The sequence below is a fragment of the Hemiscyllium ocellatum genome, chromosome 31 (assembly GCF_020745735.1).
Source record: "Hemiscyllium ocellatum isolate sHemOce1 chromosome 31, sHemOce1.pat.X.cur, whole genome shotgun sequence".
Lineage (NCBI taxonomy): Eukaryota > Metazoa > Chordata > Chondrichthyes > Orectolobiformes > Hemiscylliidae > Hemiscyllium > Hemiscyllium ocellatum.
Window position 1 is genome coordinate 38,319,711 of NC_083431.1, and position 25,697 is coordinate 38,345,407.

General features: G+C 39.8%; 1 protein-coding gene across 7 annotated transcripts in view; it reads left to right on the forward strand.

Moving 5' to 3' along the window:
• elna (elastin a) overlaps window positions 1–25,697 on the forward strand; it is a 271,733-nt gene that overhangs the window by 119,156 nt on the left and 126,880 nt on the right. For 6 of the 7 annotated variants that reach the window (XM_060848380.1, XM_060848374.1, XM_060848377.1 and 3 more), the window contains exons 15-17: window positions 5,760–5,843; window positions 22,765–22,803; window positions 24,053–24,103. In XM_060848380.1, the coding sequence (XP_060704363.1) occupies window positions 5,760–5,843; window positions 22,765–22,803; window positions 24,053–24,103 (174 nt within the window). The remainder of the gene's footprint in view (window positions 1–5,759; window positions 5,844–22,764; window positions 22,804–24,052; window positions 24,104–25,697) is intronic. The other variant, XM_060848376.1, reaches the window with a different exon arrangement.

Below are 25,697 nucleotides of genomic sequence, written 5' to 3' on the forward strand. Positions count from 1 at the left end.
GATTCTGCTGACAGTGTGTTATGTTCCCTATTAGGACTGGTTTACTGCTACTATAGAGAAGCATATCTTTGGAATACAAATGAGGTTAATTTGCCCTGTTTGAGTTCAGAGACAGATGGACTTGCAAAACTGAGGAACTGAAAGAAATTAGGAATAGTAATAAGGTAATATTAATAGTAAAACAGGTAGGTGCAATATTCATTAAAGAAGGTGAATGTTATGCTATCCTTCATCACAAGCAGTTTATTAAAAATGTCTTGCTGCAGTTATATAGAGCTGAGATCGAAGAAAGCATATACTTGTCACAGAGGGAATGCAGCAAGGTTCACCAGACCAATCGCTGGGAAGACAAGATTGTCTTATGAAAAGTGATTGAGAAAACTGATCCTGCACTTTCTATAATTTCAAAGAATGAGAGATTATCTCATCGGTGCTAACAAAATACATACAAGGCATAATAGGTGTAACTATGATGCTTCCTAGTCTGATGAATGTACAACCAGGGAATCTAATCTCAGGTTAAGGAGTAAGCCATTTAAGTCTGGGGTGATGAAGAATGCCTTCACTCAGAAGGTGGTGAATCTTTCAAATTCACAATCCCAGGAGGTTGTGTAAACTCAACATTGAACATGTTCAAGACAGAACTGATGGATATCTATAAATGACTGGCAAAGTGACATTGAGGTAGCTGATCAACCAAGATCGAATTGAATGATGAAGCAATCTTGATGGGTTGAATGCCTGTTGTTTGTGCAGTGACATTGACTATTGACAATATACATAAAATAACATTTGATGATGCATTCAATGATTCTGACCATTATGCATACTGTAGAACAAGGTCATTGGCCTCTACAACTGTATGTTCTGACTGCTTTCAAAATGTTTTGTTTTTTCTCGAGTACCTCCTGCTGCCATGATAAACTTATGCAATCATTTCTCCTTTTTAAAGCCTTCGCCAAGTCCTTCCATGCATGTCTGCATTCCAACGTGATCAGTCATTCTTCACTCAGTCCAATGGCAGATTCATTTTATGCTGAAGCTCCCAGCAGATGTTTAAGTAAAATGTACATCCCTTTATTGCTGATCTGAATTTATCCATAATATCACTTTCCAGACTGTGCCCTTCAGTCTTGTGCCTTCCATGAGAATCAAAAATCTGTCTAACTGAGCCTTGAATATGTTGAGGAGTTAAATAATTTTCTTCCATGGTGTTCCGTGCCACATGCAACTGCTACTACATTTTGAAGCACTATTTTCATGCTCTATACATAGCCCGCTCATTTGTTCATGTCAAATTTAAATGTATGTGAAGAACAATACAGCAAAACTCTCATGCAAAATTGTTTCATACAATTCAGTGAAAGTACTAAATAAAATTAATTTGCAGTATTTTGGTTAACACAATCCAACTGGATAACACAAAATGGGCACATAATTGTGACATGATTTTGAGAGTGAATTACTATTGAAAAAGGTGTACAATGGATGATTCCTTAGAAAACATTACATTTCCAAAAAAAGAACATGACCACCAATCTAAATATCACATCCAAATGTCAGAATAAGCTTGTTCCTTTCTGCACGACATTGCTATTAATTCAGTCAAGGAATTAACTCATTTGAATTTCCATTTCACCATATGTTCTTGCAGAAAATGAAACCAGCAGCTTAAGCTTCATGGGAGGTAATCTTCATAATACTACTATGTCTTTGAAACCAAAAGTTCGATCATCTGATGGGTTTATTTGGCATTTTAAGGTTGTAAGTTGTTCTGGCATTTCAGGAGGTCTATCAGAGTTAGCTTCATGGGATGCATCAAGAACTGTTTCAGGAAACTTTTCAGCTAGATTGATCACTGAGTATTAGCATTTTAGATTCATGATGATGAGCTGAATTGAATCATCATTGCTAGTTTTGCAATGCAATCTGTTGGAATATTTTAATATATAATTGTAGTTTTCCATTTTGCTCACGTTATACTGTAAATGCAGTCAATCTCCATGCTCTGTAATATTGTGATCAAGTGCATTGTCAACTTGCCAGTGAAATAAATGCCCATCAATTTATTTTCCTTGGCTTTGGCCTTAAAGATAGCATTGAAGGCTCTGGGAGCAAGGCTATCATGGAATCACATCCTTTGACAAGTCAGCACCTTCGTCTTTTCCTCTTCTCTAGCTACTGCATATTTACCATGTTTTTCCGAGCTTAAGGATTTTTGGGGATTTTTGGGTTTTATGATTTTTGATTCAGATGGTCCTGCATACTACAAAAGATCCATCAAGAAAAGTTTGTGAAGAATGGAGAATTGTTCTCCTGATCTATGATTTCCCCATTCATTACGTCACACGATAGCTTTGCTCCATGCCTTTTCTAATTGTAATTCACTATCAAAAGTTTTATGTGTCTCCATATTGTGTTATCCAGTTGGACCCTGTTAACCAAAATACTGTAAATTAGTTAATGGTTTGTACTTGCATTGAGTGAATTGAAATAATTTTGCAGATTGGATGGGCTGAGTGGCAGATGAAGTTTAATTTAGATAAATGTGAGGTGGAAAGGCAAATGAGGGCAGGACTGATCTACTTAATGGGAATGTTGCTAAACAAAGAGATCTTGATGTGCAAGTTCAATTTTCCTTGAAAGTGGAGTTGCAGTGAGAGAGGATAATGAAGAAGGCATGTGGTATGCTTGCCTTTATTGGTCAGTGCATTGATTATAGGGGTTAGGAGGTCATATTGTGACTGTACAGGATGTTGGTTAGGCCACTTTCGCAATACTGCATTCAATTCTGGTCTCCCTGCTATAGGAATAATATTGTAAAACGTAAAAGGATTGAGAACAAATTTACAGAATTTGCCAGGGTAGGAGGGATTGAGCTACTGGGGGAGGTTTAATAGGCTGGCTTTTTCCCTGGATCATCAGAGGCTGGAGGAGACCCTATAAAATCATGAGGGGCATAGATAAGATGAATAGGCAAGGTCTTTTCCCCAGGGTAGGGAAGTCCAAAATTAGTGGACATGGGTTTGAGATGACAAAGGAAATAATTGAAAGGGACATAAGGGGCAACGTTTTCATGCAGAGGCTGTTCTGTGTATGGAATGAGTAGCCAGGGGGAGTGATGGAAGAGGAGGCTAGTACAATTAAACATTTAAAATGCACCTGGATGAGAAAATTAATAGAAAGAGTTTGGAGGGATAAGGGTCAAATATTGGCAATTGGGACTAGATTAATTTAGGATATCTGGTCAACATGGATGAGTTAGATTGAAGGTTCTGTTTCTGTGATGTACAGCTCTATGGTTCTATGACTCTAATTATTTTGGCTGTAAAAAGATTTGCAATATCTAGAGATGTCATTAATCCAAGACCTTTAATAGGTTGTCACATGAGATCAAATTGTTAGAATGCTCCTGGGTTACTTCAACATTGATGTTCTTTGATGACTGTGTAAAATGTAGAATAACTAGCCTCACTGCCCATTTAGTTGTAGCTACCAAGTCATTCTGTATAAGTTTCATAGAATGTGAGCGATTAATCTTTAAACTCTCATCAAAATACACTCTAATGACTGCACAAGGTCAGTCACCTGGACATAATAGATTAGCCTTAATAATTTGATTGATCCATTCAAAATGGAGGAGAAAGTGAGGTCTGCAGATGCTGGAGATCAGAGCTGAAAATGTGTTGCTGGAAAAGCGCAGCAGGTCAGGCAGCATCAAGGAACTGGAGATTCGACGTTTCGGGCATAAGCCCTTCTTCAGGATTCCTGTTCCTTGGATGCTGCCTGACCTGCTGCGCTTTTCCAGCAACACATTTTCAGCCCCATTCAAAATGGATGCATGCTCAGCCTAAGTATTTTTAATGGCAGTTTCAAATCAGATTGTGATATTCTGGGCGTTAGTAGTGACAAGAAATTTAACTGGACTGGCTATATATATACTGCAGTCATAATTATCGCCTCCCTGGAGGTGGTGAAAAAGATAAATCTTTGGGCATGTTAGCTGCAGAGAGAACCTCATCTATCTCAGCAGTTAGGAGCTGGGTGAGAAAATCCACGGGTGACCTTGACTCAGCACCTATTAATGGACCTAAAATGGTGAATTAATGACCACCCAAGGGCCTCAAGTTGCCAATGGACAAATTAATGTCTGGGAAAAAAGTGATGGTTTTCTTTACTGGAGAAATACGCCTGCCTGCCTAGCAGGTCAGGAGAGATATTTCACTTTCCTCAGTCTGGATCAACTGGGGACAGGGATAGAGAGGAAGGAAATAACTGTTGATGTCCAGCTCTTGCCCTTATCCATGACCTCTACTGACCCCTACCAACCCACCACTTACCTTCTTGCCTGGATCTTTTGCAGTGATCTTCAGGACCTGGAAACTGCTGACTTATGATTGGCTAGTAGCTTCCAGTCAGGCAGGATTTCAGTATCAAGGCTTGATTCAACAAGCTTTCCCACTCAAGTGAGTCACAGTAAGTCACCCTGAAGATTCCCAACCCAGCACTTAGTGCATGGAACATAAGTCTTTGTACAAGGGCAAGTCAGAGGCTGGGGGATCTATGATGTCTAACTCACTTCCTGACACCCCACACCTGTTCTACTATTTAGAAGGCAAAAAAAAGGGAGTGTAATGAAGCACTTTCCACTTGCCTGCATTAATGCAGATCCCAGCAATACTCAAAAACCTAGAAACAATCCAGGACTCAGCACCACTTTAAACATTCATTCTCCACATTACCAAAGCACTGCAGCAAAAGTATGTAAATTTACACTTACAGCAATTTGCCACGGTTCTTTTAATAGCACCTTCCAACCTTTCAGCCTTTACCGCTGAGAAGGACAAAGGCAATAGGATCATGGGATCACCACCACTTTCAAAGTTTCCTCCAAGTCACATGCAATCACTGAAGCTACATCCCAGAACTCACTTTCGAACACCAATATGGGTGGACCACCAAGTTATCACATTTTCAAGGGTAATTGGAGATGAGCAGCAAATGCTACCTATCATCTGCTGTGAATGGGATAAAATTGTTGTGTAGAAAGTGAATCACTCAAATAAAAAGTTAGTAATCACCCTTTTCTCTAACATTGACTTGCAGAAGAACGTCTTGCAGAGAATGTGCAACACAAATGAGAGGCATTGAGATCTGTTTTTACATGAATGTGTTTAGGGCAAACATACATATTTGAGGGAACCAAAACAAAAACTGAAAATTACAACTGCATGAGCTCTCAGTCAAGGGATTAGAACAAAAGGGAAGTACCCACTGCAGAAACAAGATCTATAAACCTCTTATACCGATATCCCAACCATGTCTTATGATGCATTTAATTCTCAGAAGAAGGCTGCCTAAAACTCATCAACAGTGGTTATGATATGGGAACATTATTCCACTTGCAGTCACGCAGGAGTACTCGCAGACCCATGTATGAGAAAATTGAGGACATGGCGTTGATCTAGTTTTCTAAGTGTCTTATTGATTCCTTTATTTATAGATTCTAGCATTTTGCCTGCAACTGATGTTGGATTAACAGATCTATAGTTTTCTGTAGTTTTTTCTCCCCTTCCTTTCTTAAAATAGTGAGGTTCCATTTGCCACCTTCTAATCTTCTGAAATTATTTCCAGAGTTTCTAACTTGTGAAGAAAAACCACTAATCTATCTACTGACTTGATAGCCATCCCTTTAATATTTTAGGTTGTCGATAATCAATTCATTTCATGATTGTAACTTTCCTCTTCTGGCATTCCAGTAGGTGTACCAGGCCAGATTCCAGGAGGTGTACCAGGCCAGGTTCCAGGAGGTGTACCAGGCCAGATTCCAGGAGGCATTTCAGGTAATTTCATCTCCAATGACAATTTAGATACTTGAGATAATTTGAATGAAAATGTTATTCTAGGTTTTGAAATGCACTCAGAATGCATTTATGCTGAAAACTGTATTGTATTTCGCTTTATTTTAATGCATAATCATAGAATAAATGCAGTCTTCTAATCCTAAAGCTTCAGCATTCGTTTCACTCTGTTTTTGAACTGAGTTCTGGGCGTAATGGAATCATTGTGGTACCTGCCAGTATTAACTTCAGTGGCAAGATGGTACTAATGTTAGTTGCGGTTTTAATCACCTGTGATTCAGTGGAAACTGTCATAAGTGACAACCCCATTGTGACCCTTTGGAAAGAATTGTCTCAATTATATACACATGGTTGATGATAAAGGAAAATATTAATTGACAAGTGGACCTTATTTTGTTCTATAAACAGTAACAGATTCTACTAGAGAGTCACTGGACTTAAAGCACTGGCTCTGTTTTCTTCCCACAGATGCTGCCAGACTTGCTAAGTTTCTCCAGCAATTTTTGTTTTCGTTTCAGATTTCTGGCATCCGCAGTTCTTTGTTCTGTTTTCTTGTGATCTTAGATATTCCAATATATTCTTCTGCGGATCTGAATTATTTGCCTTGATTTTGAATATTTTCAATATGGGTTAATAGGGAATGAGGAATTTCTCATAGCCATCATAAAATTTCACAATTTCCCACTCTATTTTCCATCATAACTAGCCAATAGTTTGGTATTACAGTTGGATACACAGCAGCTTTGGCTGCAAAATTTGGAGGCAAGTTTTTCCACATTTGTCATTTGTTATAGCATTGAATTTTAGTGCATTATCAAGCTCAGACAATTTTTTAAAGCTTTGAATATATATAACAATTAATTTAATCATTGTTAAGGAAGAAATATATTTAAAATATTGCAACACTCTTGCTATACTGTCTGAAAGCAAGCTTGAAATTGATTTTTGAAAGAAATATCATTCTGCAGTTTGCCTTTGAGAAGTCTAATAACAGACATTGTAGTTAACTGGGTACACAACTTCTATAATTCTGCCAGGTATTTATTGCAAGGAATTTGTCCAGAGAAAAACAAAAAGCATCTTGCCATAGGAAAATGGAGCAGGAACATCCCCATCATGGACATCTGCTGAAATAATATGCTCTTGCAGCAGTAAATAAGCTTTTGATGAGAAAATTATCAAAAAAAGTACAGAAGTAGGAATCAGAGCAAAGACAAAAACAGAGTCACAATTAGTTCAATATTATTCTCCCTCATTAAAATGTTCTATCTGGCATGTAATCTTCTATTCTTAAATCAATAATATTTATTTGACTGTTTTCACGTTGTGTTTTAACTTTGTGGCTTGTCTTGATAGTCTATCCGTTAGTTTTTGAGTTTAGCTCTTTGCAGTATTCCACTATTTCACCAGTGACTATTCTTTCACTGTTTCAACAGTGACCACCACCTGACATTGGTGCTGAAAGATTATTGAATTAACCATCATATTTCAAGACTTACATCATGGCCTCTTTGGGTACTGCTTCTTTCACAACACATTATTGACATTTATTTCAGCTTCTTGTGGATAGGGAACAGCACAAATGAAGAATGGATAGGTAATTTGTCAAGTGATGTATGTCAAAGGTAATGTAAATCTGGTATTTTTCCAAAAGGCTGTGAATGCTGAAATATGTTAAAAAAAAAAATACCCATACATTTATAGAATTTTACTAAGTAGGGGCATCAAACAATATTGATGAAAAACTATAAGTGAGTTGTTATAAATTAGCCATGACTAATTTAAATGATAGAGCAGTTTTAAGGGGCTGAATGCCCTTCTCATATTCCTATGTTTGATCATTGCCATTATTCACTTGCCATATCCAATCACTGCTTTTACACTGGCAGTAGTAGAAGACTGACAGGCACGGTGGAAGCTTGTAATATTATTACCTAATATCTCGTTCCTTAATCTCTCCCTTCCAGATTCTCCAACCTATGTTATGTCACCTCTTCAGCACCTCATGGTCTTGCTATTCACATTATATCAGTTACAAATAAAAGTATCATTAATCACTTCCTGGTGTTACCTACCAGCAGCATGCCCTTCCATGTCCCAATGTTATCTTTTTATGTCTCCTTCCCTGGGAAGAAGTTGGTTTCCCCAGTTAACTTACAGTTTTAGGAGCAAAATCTCTACTCTCTAGTTTCCATTCACCAGAACTTTTCTTCAGCTAGTTATTTGTTCCACTACATCTCCAGTTTTAATACCTTAGTACATTTCAAACTGTTACCACTTTTCTCATCTATATTCCTTCAAGACTTGGATCTGAAGTGATACTGTTGTGGAAAGGCAATGGTACTTAACTATACCAATACTCTTCATCAATATCTCCTGAGTATGTGCATTAGGAGCTGTGTAATGATGATGTTATTTCACTTGGAACTGAGTGCTGGTGGAAAAAGACACTGCATATGACCTGCTCCAACATTCTTCTATATATAGTTCATAGTTAATAAATGTTAACAGTTTGCACTACCACTGCGTTCAGTCCTCATCTGTCCCAAGAGGCTGCTAGCAGTATTCCTAAATGTTGATAATTGGGGTGAGATTCTAAAAATGGCAGTGAATGGCAAGAAAAAGTTTGAGGAGAAGCACAGTAGCAGCACTGATTGGCCGCTGAAGGGCTTTGAGGCCAGCCAGTAATTGGTTCACAGGGAGGAAATCTCCAAGGACAGCCCAGCATGTACCATACATAACACTGCAAGAGACACAAACCTCAACTCGTGCGCAATGAACTCTGTGTTATCCCACCCAAGAGGTTTCCAGAATGTAGAGGTCCCACACAGGCTTAGAAAGACTGAGCAGGAGTAGACCATTTAGAACATTCCATTTGAAGAATGCAGTTTTAAGGCACAAATGCAGAGGAATTTCAGAAACATTGTCTGAAATTCATAACTAGCCATACACACTGATAAGAAGGAAAGCATGTATAGATCTGAACCTCATCCTTAAAGTGGAAAGAGTCAACAAACAGGAACAAGTATGTTTATGAGACAATTTCCACAATGGCTCAGTAGATGGAACTGCTGCCTCACTGGACCTGGGTCTCAGATTCGATTCCAGCCTCTGGTAACTGTTTGTGTGGAGTTTGCACATTCTTCCTGTGTCTGCATGGGTTTCCTCTGGGTGCTCGGTTTCCTCCTGCAGTCCAAAGATGCGCAGGTTAGTGAATTAGCCATGCTAAATTGTCCATAGTGCTAGGTGCATTAGTCAGAAGGAAATGGGTCCCTTACTCTTCAGAGGGCCGGTGTGGACTGGTTGGGCCAAAGGGCCTGTTTCCACACTGTAGGGAATCTAATCTAATTTCCAAATTCTTCAGACATCAGGGAAAACTGTATAGACACTGCATACTATACCACACAAAAGGCAGGTGCCAAATACATTTATTTGTTTACAGCAGGAATGTCTCTCATCCACTTCTGAAAAGGGTAAGAAATGAAATTAGAGTGATGTTTCAACAAGAAGCTATTTCTCCAGTTACTGAATTGACCATATGGTGGTCTGCTATAGTGTTATAGAGTCATAGAGATATACAGCCTGGAAACAGACCCTTCGGTCCAACCTTTCCATGCTGACCAGATATCCCAACACAATCTAGTCCCACCTGCCAGCACCCAGCCCATATCCCTCCAAACCCTTCCTATTCATATACACATCCAAATGCCTCTTAAATGTTGCAATTGTACCAGCCTCCACCACATCCTCTGGCAGCTCATTCCATACATGTACCACCCTCTGCATGAAAAAGTTGCCTCTTCAGTCTCTTTTATATCGTTCCCCTCCTACCCTAAACCTATGCCCTCTAGTTCTGGACTCCCCGACCCCAGGGAAAAGACTTTATCTATTTATCCTATCCATGCCCCTCATAATTTTGTAAACCTCTATAAGGTCACCCCTCAGCCTCCGATGCTCCAGGGAAAACAGCCCCAGCCTGTTCAACCTCTCCCTATAGCTCAAATCCTCCAACCCTGGCAACATCCTTGTAAATCTTTTCTGAACCCTTTCAAGTTTCACAACATCTTTCTGATAGGAAGGAGACCAGAATTGCATGCAACAGTGGCCAAACCAATGTTCTGTACAGCCGCAACATGACCTCCCAACTCCTGTACTCAATACTCTGACCAATAAAGGAAAGCATGCCAAATGCCTCCTTCATTATCCTATCTACCTGCGACTCTATTTTCAAGGAGCTATGAACCTGCACTCCAAGGTTTCTTTGTTCAGCAACACTCCCTAGGACCTTACCATTAAGTGTATAAGTCCTGCTAAGATTTGCTTTCCCAAAATGCAGCACCTCGCATTTATCTGAATTAGTTCCAAACTGAGTGAAAAAATTAAATTCACATGACTTGACAGATTTAAAAAATGTATTGCAATGACAGATACACCCAGTATTGTTGAGAACCTAACTAAAACTGAACCGCACAGTCTTCACCCTGGCCACAACAGCGGAACCTATCCATTGCCAATAGATAAGGAGTTCAAACTTCTACCTACTATTGTAATCCTGAGGATATTGTTGTTTCAACTATCTCTGCCTTTTAAAATCACATCTGCATCAGAAATTTTCTAAAAGACAATTTCTAAAATATTAGGAAGTGTCGAAGGTATCATATGCAACCAATGTGGCCACAGGAAGGAAGCAAATGTACTGTAACCAAATACACATACATGCAGATGACACAAAAATATGTGGAAAGGCAAGTTGCAAGAGGGATACAAAGTTAACAGAGATATTAGCAGGTTTAGTAAGTGGGTAGACGTTACCAATGGCATATAATGTGGGCAAGTGTGAAGATGTTTATTTTGAGTGGGAGAACAAAACAATTGCATGAATTAAATGGGGAAAACTGTAAAAAGCTGCAACACAAAGGGACTTAGGTCTACTTGAGCACAAAACATGCAAAGCTTGCATTAAGGTGCAGCAGGTAATTAAGGAAGTATAATGGATTGTTGGACCTCATTTAGAGGGGATTGGAGTATATCAGTAGGGAAGTCTTACTTCAAATGTACCAGCTGCTGGTGAGACCATACCGTTTGCAGTTTTGATCCCCTTATTTAAGCAAAGATATGATTTCTTTGAAGAATCTTATGAAGGAATTGTGTTATGAGCAAATGCTAAACAGGTTGGAACTCTTAACTCACTAGAGTGCAGTAGAATGAGAAGTGATCTCATAGAAATGTATAAAGCTCTTGAGGATAAATGGTGAGAAGATGTTTCCATGGGAGAGTCTAGGACCAGAGGACATAGTCTCAGAATAAAGGGACACTAATTTAAGACTGGGATGAAGAGGAATTTCCTCTAAAGAAGTTTGAGTGACTTTAGAACTCTGCCATTGAGAACTGTGGGGGCAGAGTCCTTGTGTATCTTTAAGGCTGAGATAGTTAAATTCTTAATCAGTAAAGGAACCAAGGGTTACAGGGAAAGGACGGGACAGTGGACGTGAGGAATGTTGCATCAACTATAATCCTAATGATAGCAGAGCAAGCTCAAGGGATCACATGGCTTGTTCTTGTTCACATTTCTTATCATATTGTGGCCTGATGTCACATGAATGATATTTTAATCCATAAATCAACAAAAGAACAACATCACAAATCCATACATGTAATTTTGAAAACATTACATGGTGCTGGGTTCAACTTAATAAAAAGTCTAAATTTTCAAAACCCAGGCTACATTGCTCAAACAATCACTGTGATTATTCTGAAAAAGATGTAACCAACAGTCATTGGCACATTATCTAGTCCAGAAACACTAACTTCCAGCAGTTCTGAGTTCATTCAGAATCTTCACTCTTGGATCTGTTCTTTTAATTAATGAAACTGATATGCCTTGGCTTCAGTGCAGATTCCATCACTATCAGCATGCCTCCACGCTTGCTTTCCAGATGTTGACAGTGCAGCATAGAATGTGTCTCAAAGTCTGTCCTGTTCTGCTTTTGCACTTTGTGCAAGTGAATGCCTGGAAGTCCTCAATCAAGTTGAAGAACTGCCAGTTTTGGACTAAGTAGACCCTTTGGCTGACATTATTTTGAGAATAGTATTACTGCATTGAATTAAAAAAAACTTCAAGGATTACATCCTAACTCTGATGTAGACCAGGAAGTTGTTCATGGTAGCTGTGTGTAATAAGAATTGTGTTCAGAGATTTACATCTACTCAATTGTTCTATTTTGTACCAATATCCTGACTTTGGATATCTTCTGGACAGATGTGGCATGATTCGCTTTGAAAGAAGTATTAGTGACACAACATTTCTAGTAGCAGGAAAGCTCAAGTAGTCTGGTTTTATTTATCATTTCAAGGCCATGATGTTTGAGGAAGCAGAGATCTCTCTCATGGTCCACACCCACTATTGTGTTGCAATCTCTCAATAGGTAAAACTGTGCTGCCTTAGGGATTCTGCTGACAGTGTATTAAGTTCTATAATTGGACTGGTTCACTGCTGATATGAAGAAACATATCATTGGAATACAATTGAGGTTAACTCGACCTATTTGAGTTCAGAGACAGATGGACTTGTAAAACTGAGGAACTGAAAGAAAGTAGTAATAGTAATATTGAAAAGTTAACTGGGTTGTGGTTGATAAATCCTCTGGATGCAATCACTTACTTTCCAGAGTATTGAAGCAGGTGGCTTCAGAGATAATGATATGGTTCATTCATCTTTCGAAATTATATAAATTATGAAAACTCCCCCAAGATGGCACGATTGTGTTACAAGAAGCAATTTAGAAAACTGATCCTGTATTTTCTAGAATTTCAAAGAATGAGAGATGATCTCATTGGTGCTAACAGAATACATCCAAGGCATGATAGGTGTAACTATGATGCTTCCCTGGTTGATGAGAGTACAACCAGGGAATCTAATCTCAGGTTAAGGAGTTAGCTATTTAAGTCTGGGGTGTTGAAGAATATCTTCACTCAGAGGGTGATGAATCTTTTAAATTCACAACCCCAGGAGGTTGTGGAAGCTCCAACATTGAACATGTTCAAGACAGAACTGATGAATATCTCAAAATGTCTGGCAAAGTGACATTGAGGTAGATGATCAGCCAAGGCCTAATTGAATGATGAAGCAATCTTGATGGATTGAATGTCCTGTTGTTTATACGGTCCTGGTGGTGGCATTGGCTATTGACAATATACATAAAATAACACTGGTCTTGACATTATACTTATTGTAGAACAAAGTCATTGGTCTCTACAACTATATTTTCCATCTGCTTTCAAAATGTCTCTTCTCGAGTACCTCCTGCTGCCATGGTAGACATAGACAATCACTTCTCCTTTTCAACTCCTTCACCAAGATCTTCATGCATGACTACATTCCCAGATGGTTAGTCATTCTTCACTCAATCCAATGGCAGATTCATTTGTGATGCAGCTTCCAGCAGATGTTCAAGTAGAATGTACATCTCTTTAAGACATGCAGGTTATTTTTAATCAATGCCAAGTTGTAATGATGTTTGGCCTGTTGCTGATGCATGAAGTTTGCAAACTGTTCAGGAAGTACAGGCTATACATGATAACAATTATAATAAGCAGATATCTCAAAGTTGGCATCCTGTGCACATTCCACTGAATGGTTGTGAGTTAGTCAGGAGTCCTGATCCTTCCATCTATTACATAAGAGCATAAGAACTAAGAGAAATAAGCCTTTTGAACCCCTGAATCTCCTTTACTGTTCAACCATAATTATGGCTGATCTGAATATATCCATAACATCACTTTTCAGGCTGCGCCCTTTAGCATTGTGCCTTCCCTGTGTATCAAAACTCTGTCTAACTGAGCCTTAAATATGTTCAAGAGTTAAATAAATTTCTTCCATAGTGTTACATGCCACATGCAACTACATTTTGAAGCATTATTTTCATGTTCCATACATAGCACATTTATATGTTAGTTTCAAATCTCAATGTATGGAAAGAACAGGAGAATAAAATTCCCATGCAAAATTGTAATAGTACTAAACAATTAATTTGCAGTATTTTGGTTAACAGGGTCCAACTGGATAACTCAGCATGGGCATATAGAGAAACATAATCATTTTGAGAGTGAATTACAATTGAAAAAGGCATACAGTGGTTGAATCCTCAGAAAAACATTGCATTTCCAAAAAGACACGACCACCAATCTAAATATTCCATCCAAATGACAGAATAAGCTTATTCCTTTCTACACTACATTTCTATTAATTCATTTGAACTTCAGTTTCCATTTCACCATATGTTCATGCAGAAAATGAAACCAGCAGCTTAAGCTTCATGGGAGGTAATCTTCAGAATACTGCAATGCTTTTGGAACTAAAAGTTCAATCATCTGATGGGTTTATTTGGCATTTTATGGTTGTACGTTGTTCTGGCATTTCTGGAGGTCTATCAGAGGTAACTTCACGGTGTGCATCAAGAACTGTTCCAGGAAAATTTTCAGCTAAATTGACCACTGAGTATTAGCATTTTAGATTCATGACGATGAGCTGAATTGAAGCATCATTGCTAATTTTGTAATGCAATCTGTTGAAATGTTTTAACATATAACTGTAGATTTCCATTTTGCTCAGGTTAAACTATAAATGCAGTCAATCTCCTCCATGCTCTGTAATGTTGTGATCAATCTCATTGTCAACTTGCCAGTGCAATGAATACTCATCAACATTTTTCCTTGGGCTTGGCCAGTGAAACCCAGTGGATGTGGTCTATCTAGACTTCCAAAAGGCCTTTGATAAGGTGCCACATGGGAGACTGCTGAGCAAGGTGAGGGCCCATGGTGTTCGAGGTGAGCTACTGGTATGGATTGAGGATTGGCTGTCTGACAGAAGGCAGAGAGTTGGGATAAAAAGTTCTTTTTCGGAATGGCAGCCAGTGACAAACGGTGTCCCGCAGGGTTCAGTGTTGGGGCCGCAGCTGTTCACATTATATATTAATGATCTGGATGAAGGGACTGGTGGCATTCTAGCGAAGTTTGCCGATGATACGAAGTTAGGTAGACAGGCAGGTAGTACTGAGGAGGCGGGGAGGCTGCAGAAGGATCTAGACAGTTTGGGAGAGTGGTTCAGGAAATAGCTGATGGAATTCAACGTGAGCAAATGCGAGGTCTTGCACTTTGGAAAAAAGAATAAAAGCATACACTATCTAAACGGTGAGAAAATTCGTAAAATCCAAAGGGATCTGGGAGTGCTAGTCGAGGATTCCCTAAAGGTAAACACGCAGGTTGAGTCCGTGATTAAGAAAGCGAATGCAATGTTGTCATTTATCTCAAGAGGGTTGGAATATAAAAGCACCTGTGCTACTGAGACTTTATAAAGCTCTGGTTAGGCCCCATTTGGAGTACTGTGTCCAGTTTTGGTCCCCACACCTCAGGAAGGACATACTGGCACTGGAACGTGTCCAGCGGAGATTCACATGGATGATCCCTGGAATGGTTGGTCTAACATACGAGGATCGGCTGAGGATCCTAGGATTGTATTCATTGGAGTTTAGAAGGTTGAGGGGAGACTTAATAGAAACTTACAAGATAATACATGGCTTGGAAAGGGTGTACGCTAGGAAATTGTTTCTATTAGGTGAGGAGACTAGGACCCGTGGACACAGCCTTAGAATTAGAGGGGGTCAATTCAGAACAGAAATGTGGAGACATTTCTTCAGCTGGAGAGTGGTGGGCCTGTGGAATTCATTGCCGCAGAGTGCAGTGGAGGCCGGGACGCTAAATGTCTTCAAGGCAGAGATTGATAGATTCTTGATGTCACGAGGAATTAAGGGCTACGGGGAGAATGCTGGTAGTTGAAATGTCCATCAGCCATGATTGAATGGCGGAGTGGACTCGATGGGCGGAATGGCCTTACTTCCACTCCTATGTCATATAATCTTATGGTCTTATGGCCTCAGAGACAGCATCCAAGCTCTGGGAGCAAGGCTATCATGCACTCACTACCTCTGACAAGTCAGCACCTGTGATGTCTTTTTCTCTGCTCTACCTCCTGCACATTTACCATAATTTACCTAGCTTAGAGAAGAATGACGGCAGTATTTTTTGTTTAACCTTTCTGGGTTTTATGATTTTTGATTCCGATGGTCCTGTACACCACAAAAGGTCCATCAACAAATTGTGAAGAATGGAGAATTGAGCTCCGACCCCTCTTTCTCCATGCAAATAATTTCCCCTTTCAATGTGTTACACAATATCTTTGCTCCATGCCTTTTCCAACTGTAATTCACTATCAAAATCGTTATGTCTCTCCTTATGCCCATTTTGTGCATCCAGTTTGACTCAGTTAACCAAAATACTGTAAATTAGTTAATGGTTAATATGTTCACTGAATTAACTGAAACAATTAATTGAACACATGGGCTGAGTGACAGGTGAAATTTAATTTAGGTAACTATGAGGTGAAAAAGCAAATGAGGGCATGACTTATTTACTTAGTGGAAGGTTCTGGGGAGTGTTCCTAAACAGAGACCTGGGAGTGCAGACTCATTTTTCTTTGAAAATGGAGTTGCAGTTAGACAGATAGTGAAGCAGGCATGTGGTATGCTTGTCTTTATTGGGTAGTGCATTAGTATAGGGGTGGGAGGTCATGGTGTAACTGTACAGGACGTTTTAGGCCACTTTCAGAATACTGTGTTCATTTTTGCTCTCCATGCTATAGGAAGCACATTGGGATACTTAAAAGGGTTGAGAAAAGACTTAGGATGTTGCCAGGGTTGGAGGGTTTGTCTTACAGGGAGAGGCTGAATATTTTCCCTGGATCATCAAAGGCTGAGGAGTGACTTTATAAAATCATGACTGGGCATAAGTTTAAGGTGAAAGGGGAAAGATTTGAAAGAGACCTTTCGGACAACCTTTTTATGCAGAGGGTGTTATATGTATGGAATGAGCCGCCAGAAGAAGTGGTGGAAGAGGAAGCTAGTACAATTAAACATTTAAAATGCACGTGGATTATTAAATGAATAGAAAGAGTTTGGAGGGATATGGGTCAAATATTGGCAAATAGGACTAGATTAAATTAGGATATCTGGTCGGCATGGGTGAGTTAGACTGAAGGATCTGTTTCCATGCTGTACTGCTCTATGGCTCTGTAACTAATTAATTTGGCTGTGAAAAGATTTCTATTATCTGGAGATGTCATTCATCTGAGTTTTTTTTATTAGGTTGTCACTTTAGATCAGAATGTTGGTATATTTGTGGGTTACTTCAACATTGATGTTCTTCGATGACTGAGTGTGTAAAATGTCAAACGTTAGCCTCACCTCTGAAGATATTGTGAAGGAATTAGATCATTTGGAGTTGATGGAAACAGTGGTTTCTGGCTACCCATTTAGTTGTAGCTACCGAGTCATTCTGTATAAGTTTAATGGAATATGAATGATTAACCTTTAAACTGCCATCAAAATACACTGCAATGATTGTACAAGATCAGCCAGCTGGACATCATAGAATATGAGTTCCCTGATTGGGGCAGTTAGTCTGATCCAAACAGGGAGACCTGGCTAATGTATACAAAATGATGAGCATCAGAAGTGCTGACATCTGGTATCTGACTTTGAGCAAGGCAGTACAAAGGTCAAGGACTGTTCATGTGTAAGGAAAAGGTGACTTGGTGATAGAACATTGATTTTGTGCAGTTATTTCAGTGGTGATGGCAGTAAAACATGATCCTGAAGAAAGTTGCTCACAATAATTATCTTAGACATTTTGGGAAGCTTGACTCATTAAGAACTGGGCCCAATATGTGCAAAGATTGTGTAATTTATTCAGGGCAAATAACGTTGTGGCAGACAAAAGACAATGAGTAATTCTCCTGCGAGCTGCAGCTTTTTCTGTCATTAGTAGCGTAGCTTTTCCTTTTGCACCAGATATTAAATCCCTTCCTGAATTGAAAGACATAGTGAAGGAATATTATGACCCAAGCCTTCTCTAATTCTGAGATGCTACCACTTCTACTCAGCAATCCAAGAACCAGGTTTTTGGGATTTTTGACTAGGTTAAGACAACTATCAGAAGCCTGTGGACTTTGGTGTAATCATTAATGAGATGCTTAAAGACTATTTGGAATGTGGGGTTAATGATGTAACTATTCAAAAACACCTAGTGGCTGAAGCCCAACTGGACTTCCAACAGGCACTACCACTGGCTTTATCATTGGAAAATACAGCAAGTGAAGCGTCTGAGTTGCAGAGTTTTCTAATGGAATCAGACACACTTACCAGTCTGCCTGAGCTTGGGGAACATCCAAGGAACAGGAAATTCGACGTTTCGGGCATAAGCCCTTCATCAGGAATCCTGATGAACCCATTCCTGATGAAGGGCTTATGCCCGAAACGTCGAAGATTCCTGATGAAGGGCTTATGCCTGAAACGTCGAATTTCCTGTTCCTTGGATGCTGCCTAACCTGCTGAGCTTTAACCAGCAACACATTTTCAGCTGTGATCTCCAGCATCTGCAGACCTCATTTTTTACCTGAGCTTGGGGAACACTACTTTAGTATAGGTGATTGCATAAACTTACTCAGGACATATCTTGATCAGAGGGACTCTAGGTCAGCCCACAGCAAAACCCCAAACAAAGTCAAGCCTCAGCCAAATAGTTAAAATTTTCTTCAGGATCCTGGCTGGCAAGCCATTGTAGTTGTTGCCAAGTTAGCAAGAAAGTCCTATTGGACCTAAATGGAGTAAGGTAACTCACAGACCAGATACCAAGGAGGCTGTCCAAGAGAGTTTGTGCCCTAGAAAGTCCACCTGTGTTTGGTTTGGAGCTGTTAAATTGCTTAACAACAAAATCAGAACCAATCAAGGTAAACGTCAGTTTAAATGATTATTCAATTCTAATGCAGGATGATACCAGCACAGTCATATCAATAATCACAAAAGTAGTTTTTAATAAAATTTGCTGAGGACAGTAGCCCTTAACTTTGTGCAAGACCTCAGCTCAGCTGAGAACCTTTACAGATTGAGGGTACAACTTTGGTTTCGGGATCTTATGAAGAGCAACTGTTTCAGTTACCAGTGGTTGTAGTATAAAGCTCAGGCCCAAACTTACTGAGAGAACAATATTGATTGCAAGAGATTCACGTAGATTGGCTCAACATTTTTCATTTAGAAAGTGGTTTCCCATATGAATTAAATACCAAGACGTCTTCCCTGAAGATCTAGATTTCTCCAGCTTTCTCATTTCCCCTCCCCCAACCTTTTCTCAGTCCCAACCCTCAGACTCAGCACCGCCTTCTTGACCTGCAATCTTCTTCCCGACCTCTCCACCCTCACTCCCTCTCCGGCCTATCACCCTCACCTTAACCTCCTTCCACCTATCGTATTCCCAACGCTCCTCCCCCAAGTCCCTCCTCACTACCTTTTATCTTAGTCTGCTTGGCACACCCTCCTCATTCCTGAAGAAGGGCTTATGCCCGAAATGTCAATTCTCCTGTTCCTTTGATGCTGCCTGACCTGCTGCGCTTTTCCAGCAACACATTTTTAAGCTCTAATCTCCAGCATCTGCAGTCCTCACTTTCTATCAGAGGAGCCAAGGCCATGACACAGGTTGACCAGGAATCAATTCTGCAAGACCCATCCCTGCCATTTACCTTACAGTCAAAAGTAGAGGTGGAAATCAGAAGTCTGGAAAGTGATGGAATCATCAGACAAGTCCAATTCATGGAATGGGCAGCAGCCATTGTACTGATTTTAAAGCCTGACAGGTAGGTTTGCCTTTCTAGGGATTTTAAGCAAATTATAAACCTCTTTTTGCAGCTGGATAAATACCCAATCCCTTGGATAGAGAATTTATATGCAAAGCTGGCAGGGCTTATGTCCTTTACGAAGCTGGACTTGAGCCATGCCTATTTGCAAATGCGTTTTGACAGAGATTCCCAAAAGTATGCTACTGTTAATACCCATAAGGGCTTGTACCAATTTATGAGACTGCCATTTTGAGTTCAATTTTTCAATGGATGATGGAGAACAGTTTGCAAAGTCTACCTCACGTTGTCACTTACATGGATCATGTCTTAATTGAAGGAAAAACTAATAGGGAACACTTAGAGAACTTGGGTATAGTCCTAAGATATTTTTTCAAGGCAAGCATGTTGCCTAAGAAGGGAAAAATGCATGTTCCAGGCACCCAAAGGGACCTACTTGGGCTACAGAGTCAACAAGAGTGGAATTACACCTGTTAGAAGGTAAAGTGAGAGCAATAAAATGTGCCCCTGCTCCCCTGTCTGTCCAGGAGCTTTGGCCATTTCTTGGCTGGTAAGTTATTATGAAACTTTCATACATAATCTGACATCCATCATGGCACTTTTGCATCACCTAAAAAAGGGATCAGCTTTGAAAATGGTCACTTAGACAATCCCTAGCTTTCAATGAAGTAAAGAAATAGCTAACATCTTCCAAGGTGTTAGCACACTATGATTCCAAGAAAGATTTGGTACTGACATGCAATGCCTCCTCATATGGCATCAGCGTGATATTAGCATCCAGGACCTTGGCTAATGTAGAATGTAAATACACCCAGATAGAAAAAAAAGATTAGTGGTCATATTTGGAGTCAGGAAGTTCCACCAGTAGTTTTATGGGCAAAAGTTTGTGATAATAGCAGACCACAACCACCTACTTGTTCTCCTTAAGGATAACAAGGAAGTGCCGCTCATAGCTTCAGCAGTGAGAGCTAATACTCGGTGCTTATAATTATAAGTTTGAACACCATCCTGGAGGTAAAGTAGCAAATGTGGATGCATTGAGCCACCTCCTATTAGCAGATGTATTGCAGGTGGTACCCCCAGTGGAGGAGTCTGTAATGATATTAAATTTTCTGGACACGCTCCCAGTCACAGCTGACAATATCAAACTTTGGACACAGAAAGATCCTTTCAAAACTCAAACAACTGGTGTTAATGGGAGAAAGGGCTGTCACAACTAGAATTGAAATCTTTTTGGACCTGGAGAGACCAACTCACCATAGAGGATGGCATATTATTATGGAGAACAAGAGTGATTACCCTAAGTAAAGGTCACTGCCAAATACTGGCTGAACTCCACCAGGGCCATCCAGGGATCTCCAAAATGAAGATATGGCCAGGTTGGATGTAGGCATAGCTATGTTGGTGGGTCAGTGCCCAGAGTATCAAAAAGGACAAAAATTACTACCAGCAACTCTCCAATATAGTGGGTATGGCTGGGTAAATGTTGGACTCGTTTGCATGTCGACTTTCCAGGTTCTTTAATGGGCTTAATCTTCTTAGTCATTATAGACACCAACTCACAGTGGTTGGACAGTGTTTGAGGCTCCATTCCTCAAACAAGGACGTATTGGGCATAGATTACAAACCATCATTTACCAGCATGGAATTTTGTTATTTCTTAAAGTCGAATAGGATTCAACATATAAGGATAGCTCCATACCACCCATCATCCAATGACCTGGCAAAAAGAGCAGTCCAACCATTGAAGGCTGACTTGAAGAAACAGCCTACAGCCTGACCAGATAGCAAACTGGTGGGGTGGTGATGAGTGAAATAGCATCAGGAGCACCATTGCCAGCCACAAGATCTGGCCAAGTGAAGGAGACAGGTTGATACAAGGGACGAAGTTGGTGAGAATCACAGAAATGGTCCCTCATGAGTAAGACATATGGTCGACACAAGGTCAGGACCAGTGACATATAAAGTTTGGTTAAATGCAATGGTCCTGAAGAAGCATATGGACCATACATGAGCTGCAACTTTACAAATGTTGTGGGAGCATAACAAGCCTTGTCCCTTGAAACAATCAAATGCTGCCAGAACTCATGGATTCACCCTCTGTCTCAAGCATTGTTGAGTTCTCAAAATCTGAGATGAACATGATGGAAGTAATCACCTCAACACCTTTGTCACCAGAAGAAAAAAAATGAAATTCTACCTAGGCGCTCCCAGTACAAGAAGCAAGTTCCTGTGTTTTGCATGCAGTCTGTACTGAATGCTGAGTTGGAGGAACAGTACCCAGTGAGACCTCCGGAGGCTCTCCAAGTGAAAGAATCAGCCTATGTCAAGAGCGGGAGAGATGTGATGATTGTAACAAGATCAGCCAGCTGGACATCATAGAAAATGAGTTCTATGATTGGGGCAGTTAATCTGGTCCAATCAGAAAGCACTGGCTGACATAAAAAGATGAGTGTCAGTATTTCTGGTACCTGATTCTGAGTGAGGCAGTTTTAAATTCATGGACTGTTTAATGTGTAAATAAAGGGTTACTTGGTGATGGTACACTGGCCTTGGTAGAGTTATTTCAAACACCAATCCCTCAGAGATACTTTCTAATCAACCTATTAAATTATATTATTTCCAGAGCAGGTGGGACTTGAATCCCGTTCTCTATCTCAGAGGTAAGGGCAGCATTACTACATCACAAGAGCCCTATCAATCCCTTATAAACAAATGTTCAGGTACTGGACTAATTAATACGAGCTAGGCAAAGTTTGTTAGAATATCTGTTAAACTAGGAAAATCTATTCATTGTCCAAACCAATGGAGACAAAAGCAACGTTGTTCAGCAAGCTTCTCTGTAAGACCAGAGTGCATCAGGATTGATTCAGGATCTATTTTGTGAGACACTTGCCTTTTCAACTTCAACTTATTTTTTGACTACAACCAGTTGTGTGTCATCTAATAAACGATAAAATTATCTCCATATTCTCTATGTAAGCAATAGGAATTAATGAGCAAGTAGTCTATTTTAATCTTTTTTTCCTGATCCTAAAGATTATTATACAGCAACATCTGGAATGACAGGTTCCTGATGATTTGCATAAAAATTACTAGTTATCCACTTTATATGTAGCAGGTCTTTGCACTGCCATAATTCATCTATCCTTCTCATTGCAGATGGAATTGCAGCAGCAGCTAAAGCTGCTAAATATGGAGGTAGGTTTTAATATAATCTTTTTATGAAAGCATTAACTCATTATTTTAAGCATTGAATATTCGTTGGAAGAATGTATTGACAGGTATAAAAGGTGGTTAATTAAATGTATTATTTAGTATAGAATATTACGATTGGGAAGTCTCACTTAATCATGTGCTAACAGCACTGAAGCGATACAGAAAGAAAAAAAATTGTGCAATTCAGCTGAATTGACTGTGGTTTAAAGAAGTTGCTGCCTTGACAAGAAATTGAATAACATACATTCTCAGAACGTACAGCGTCAGGACTACCTGTCAGACCTTTATTTCAAGGGCCTTGACTAGAATAAAACAACAAGAAAATTTCTTGACACGAAGAAAAACAATGGTTCCAATTCTGAACTTGGATCAGGGTTAAATGTTGCTGCTCCTGTGAATAAGTTTCTAATTAAAACCTATATAAGGAAAGGATGGAATCAATAGCGTCTGCAAGCAAGAAACTGAGTAAAGACATGAGGCAACAGCGACAGTAATAGTCATAAATTGCTCAACATTCTTTCTTAAATTGCTCCGCTCATTCTTTTTGCACAATGAAATCTTTTGTTATTTAATCTCACCTGACCTCCAGTAAAACCTTCATTTTTGTTCTTCCTCTTCCCTCACCATCATCCAACTCAAAATCTTGCTTAAAATGTTTCTATCTCTCCTTTGTTCTGGTTAAAACTTATGTTAAACAGAAATGGTAACTATTTTTTGCTCCAGAGATGCTGTCTGACCTGAGCATTTCCAGCTTTGTTTTGGTTCTATTTCAGATTTCCAACATCTATGATATTTTGCTTTTGTAAGGCACAAACCACATCACTTCATGAGATGAAATGTTGCCAAAGGGAATGTCTTTTTTTTTAGATTACTTACAGTGTGGAAACAGGCCCTTCGGCCCAACAAGTCCACACCGACCCGCCGAAGTGCAACCCACCCATTCCCCTACATTTACCCCTTACCTAACACTACGGGCAATTTAGCATGGCCAATTCACCTGACCCGCACATCTTTGTGACTGTGGGAGGAAACCGGAGCACCCGGAGGAAACCCACGCAGACACGGGGAGAACGTGCAAACTCCACACAGTCAGTTGCCCGAGTCAGGAATTGAACCCGGGTCTCTGGCGCTGTGAGGCAGCAGTGCTAACCACTGTATGATCAAAACTGTGTTCTTCTGTTTGGGGTTATATGGCATCTAATGATAGTGCTTTCCTGTTCTATCATTCCAGGAGGCGTACCAGGTCAAGTTCCAATCGGTGGACGTGGAACCATTCCAGGAGGTGGTGCAGCACATTCAATTTCTTAGGAGTAATATTTTTAGATTAATTTAAATCAGTTAAATAAGTAATTTTACTATTTTTAATTTTGCAATGTGTTCTATTAGGAATTTTAGTTTTATAATTGTTCTTTTTCACCTTTTATTAATCAATGGACTTGTTGGCTACTCTCTTCATTCTGTCTCCTAACATTGCAATGGGTCACTGTGCCCAGAGTGTAGGAGAATTGTGACATCATGGGGCTCCAGAACCAAGATGGTACCAATATCAGCAGCCATCGTAGTCATCTGAGCTGTTGTTTGGAAACTGCAATAAGAGGCCCCTCCATGTTGCACAGCACGGTCATTATATGGAACAGATTGGTTGGTTAAAATTGGAAAATATTGTCTCAGTTCTGTAAATGTAACCTTAATAGATGCAGCATTATGAGCACTCATGTTGTCAATTTGCCCAGCGTGCCAACATTTTTTCCAATCAGCCATCTTTCCTCAGCTTGGACCTCAAAGGCAATATTTAAATTTAGCATAAATAGCTGGCATTTAATTTCCCACACTGGCAATTTGGTACTGTAATATCTTATCCAGCTGCTCGAGCAATGGTACAAGGTTGTCATAAGAATGAAAGAAATAAGAGCAGGGAAAGACTGTATAGCCCCTCCACCATTCGGCCCATTCAGTATCGATCTGGCTATCTTTGGCTTCAACTCCATTTCCCCTTCTCCTTTCTATGTCCCTTTATCCCTGAGAAACCAAGAATGTGTTTGTCTCATCCTTAAGCATATTAAACAGTGGAGGATTTGACAATGTTATTCCCTCCTTATTTAGATTATAATGGAATCAACATCATTGGAGTTAGAATGTTGATAGATGGTTGAAACTAAATGAGTTCATAGTTTTTAACAACTATAAATAATCAAACCTCAAACTCTCTGCCCACATACATAGTTTGTGTCTGTAATTATTCAGGATTACTTCGGATTTGATAGGAAGGTTTGCTGAAATATCCATTTGGAAACCTCTGAGCCTTGGTTTAGCAAGCTTCTCAGTGCTTCAAAATCTAACATGATCTATTTTGTGTGACAGTTTTCTCTCTTGGTTCTGTTCTTTTTGAATGCACTAGCTTTAATGACATAAAACAGAACATGAAATGATTAGGCTATTGTCATAGGGAGTCATAGAGATGTACAGCACCGAAACAGACCCTTCGGTCCAACTCATCCATGCTGACCAGATCTCCCAACCCAATCTAGTCCCACCTGCCAGCACCTGGCCCATATCCCTCCAAACCCTTCCTACTCATATACCCTTCCAGGTGCCTTTTAAATGTTGCAATTGTACTAGCCTCCATCACTTCATCTGGCAGTTCATTCCACATACATACCACTCTCTGCATGAAAAAGTTGCCCCTTAGGTCTCTTTTATATCTTTCCCCTCTCACCCTAAACTATGCTCTCTAGTTCTGGACTCCACCAACCCAGGCAAAAGACTTTGTCTATTTATCCTATCCTTGCCCCTCATGGTTTTATAAACCTCTATAAGGTTACCCCTCAGCCTCTGATGCTCCAGGGAAAACAGCCCCAGACTATTCAACCTCTCCC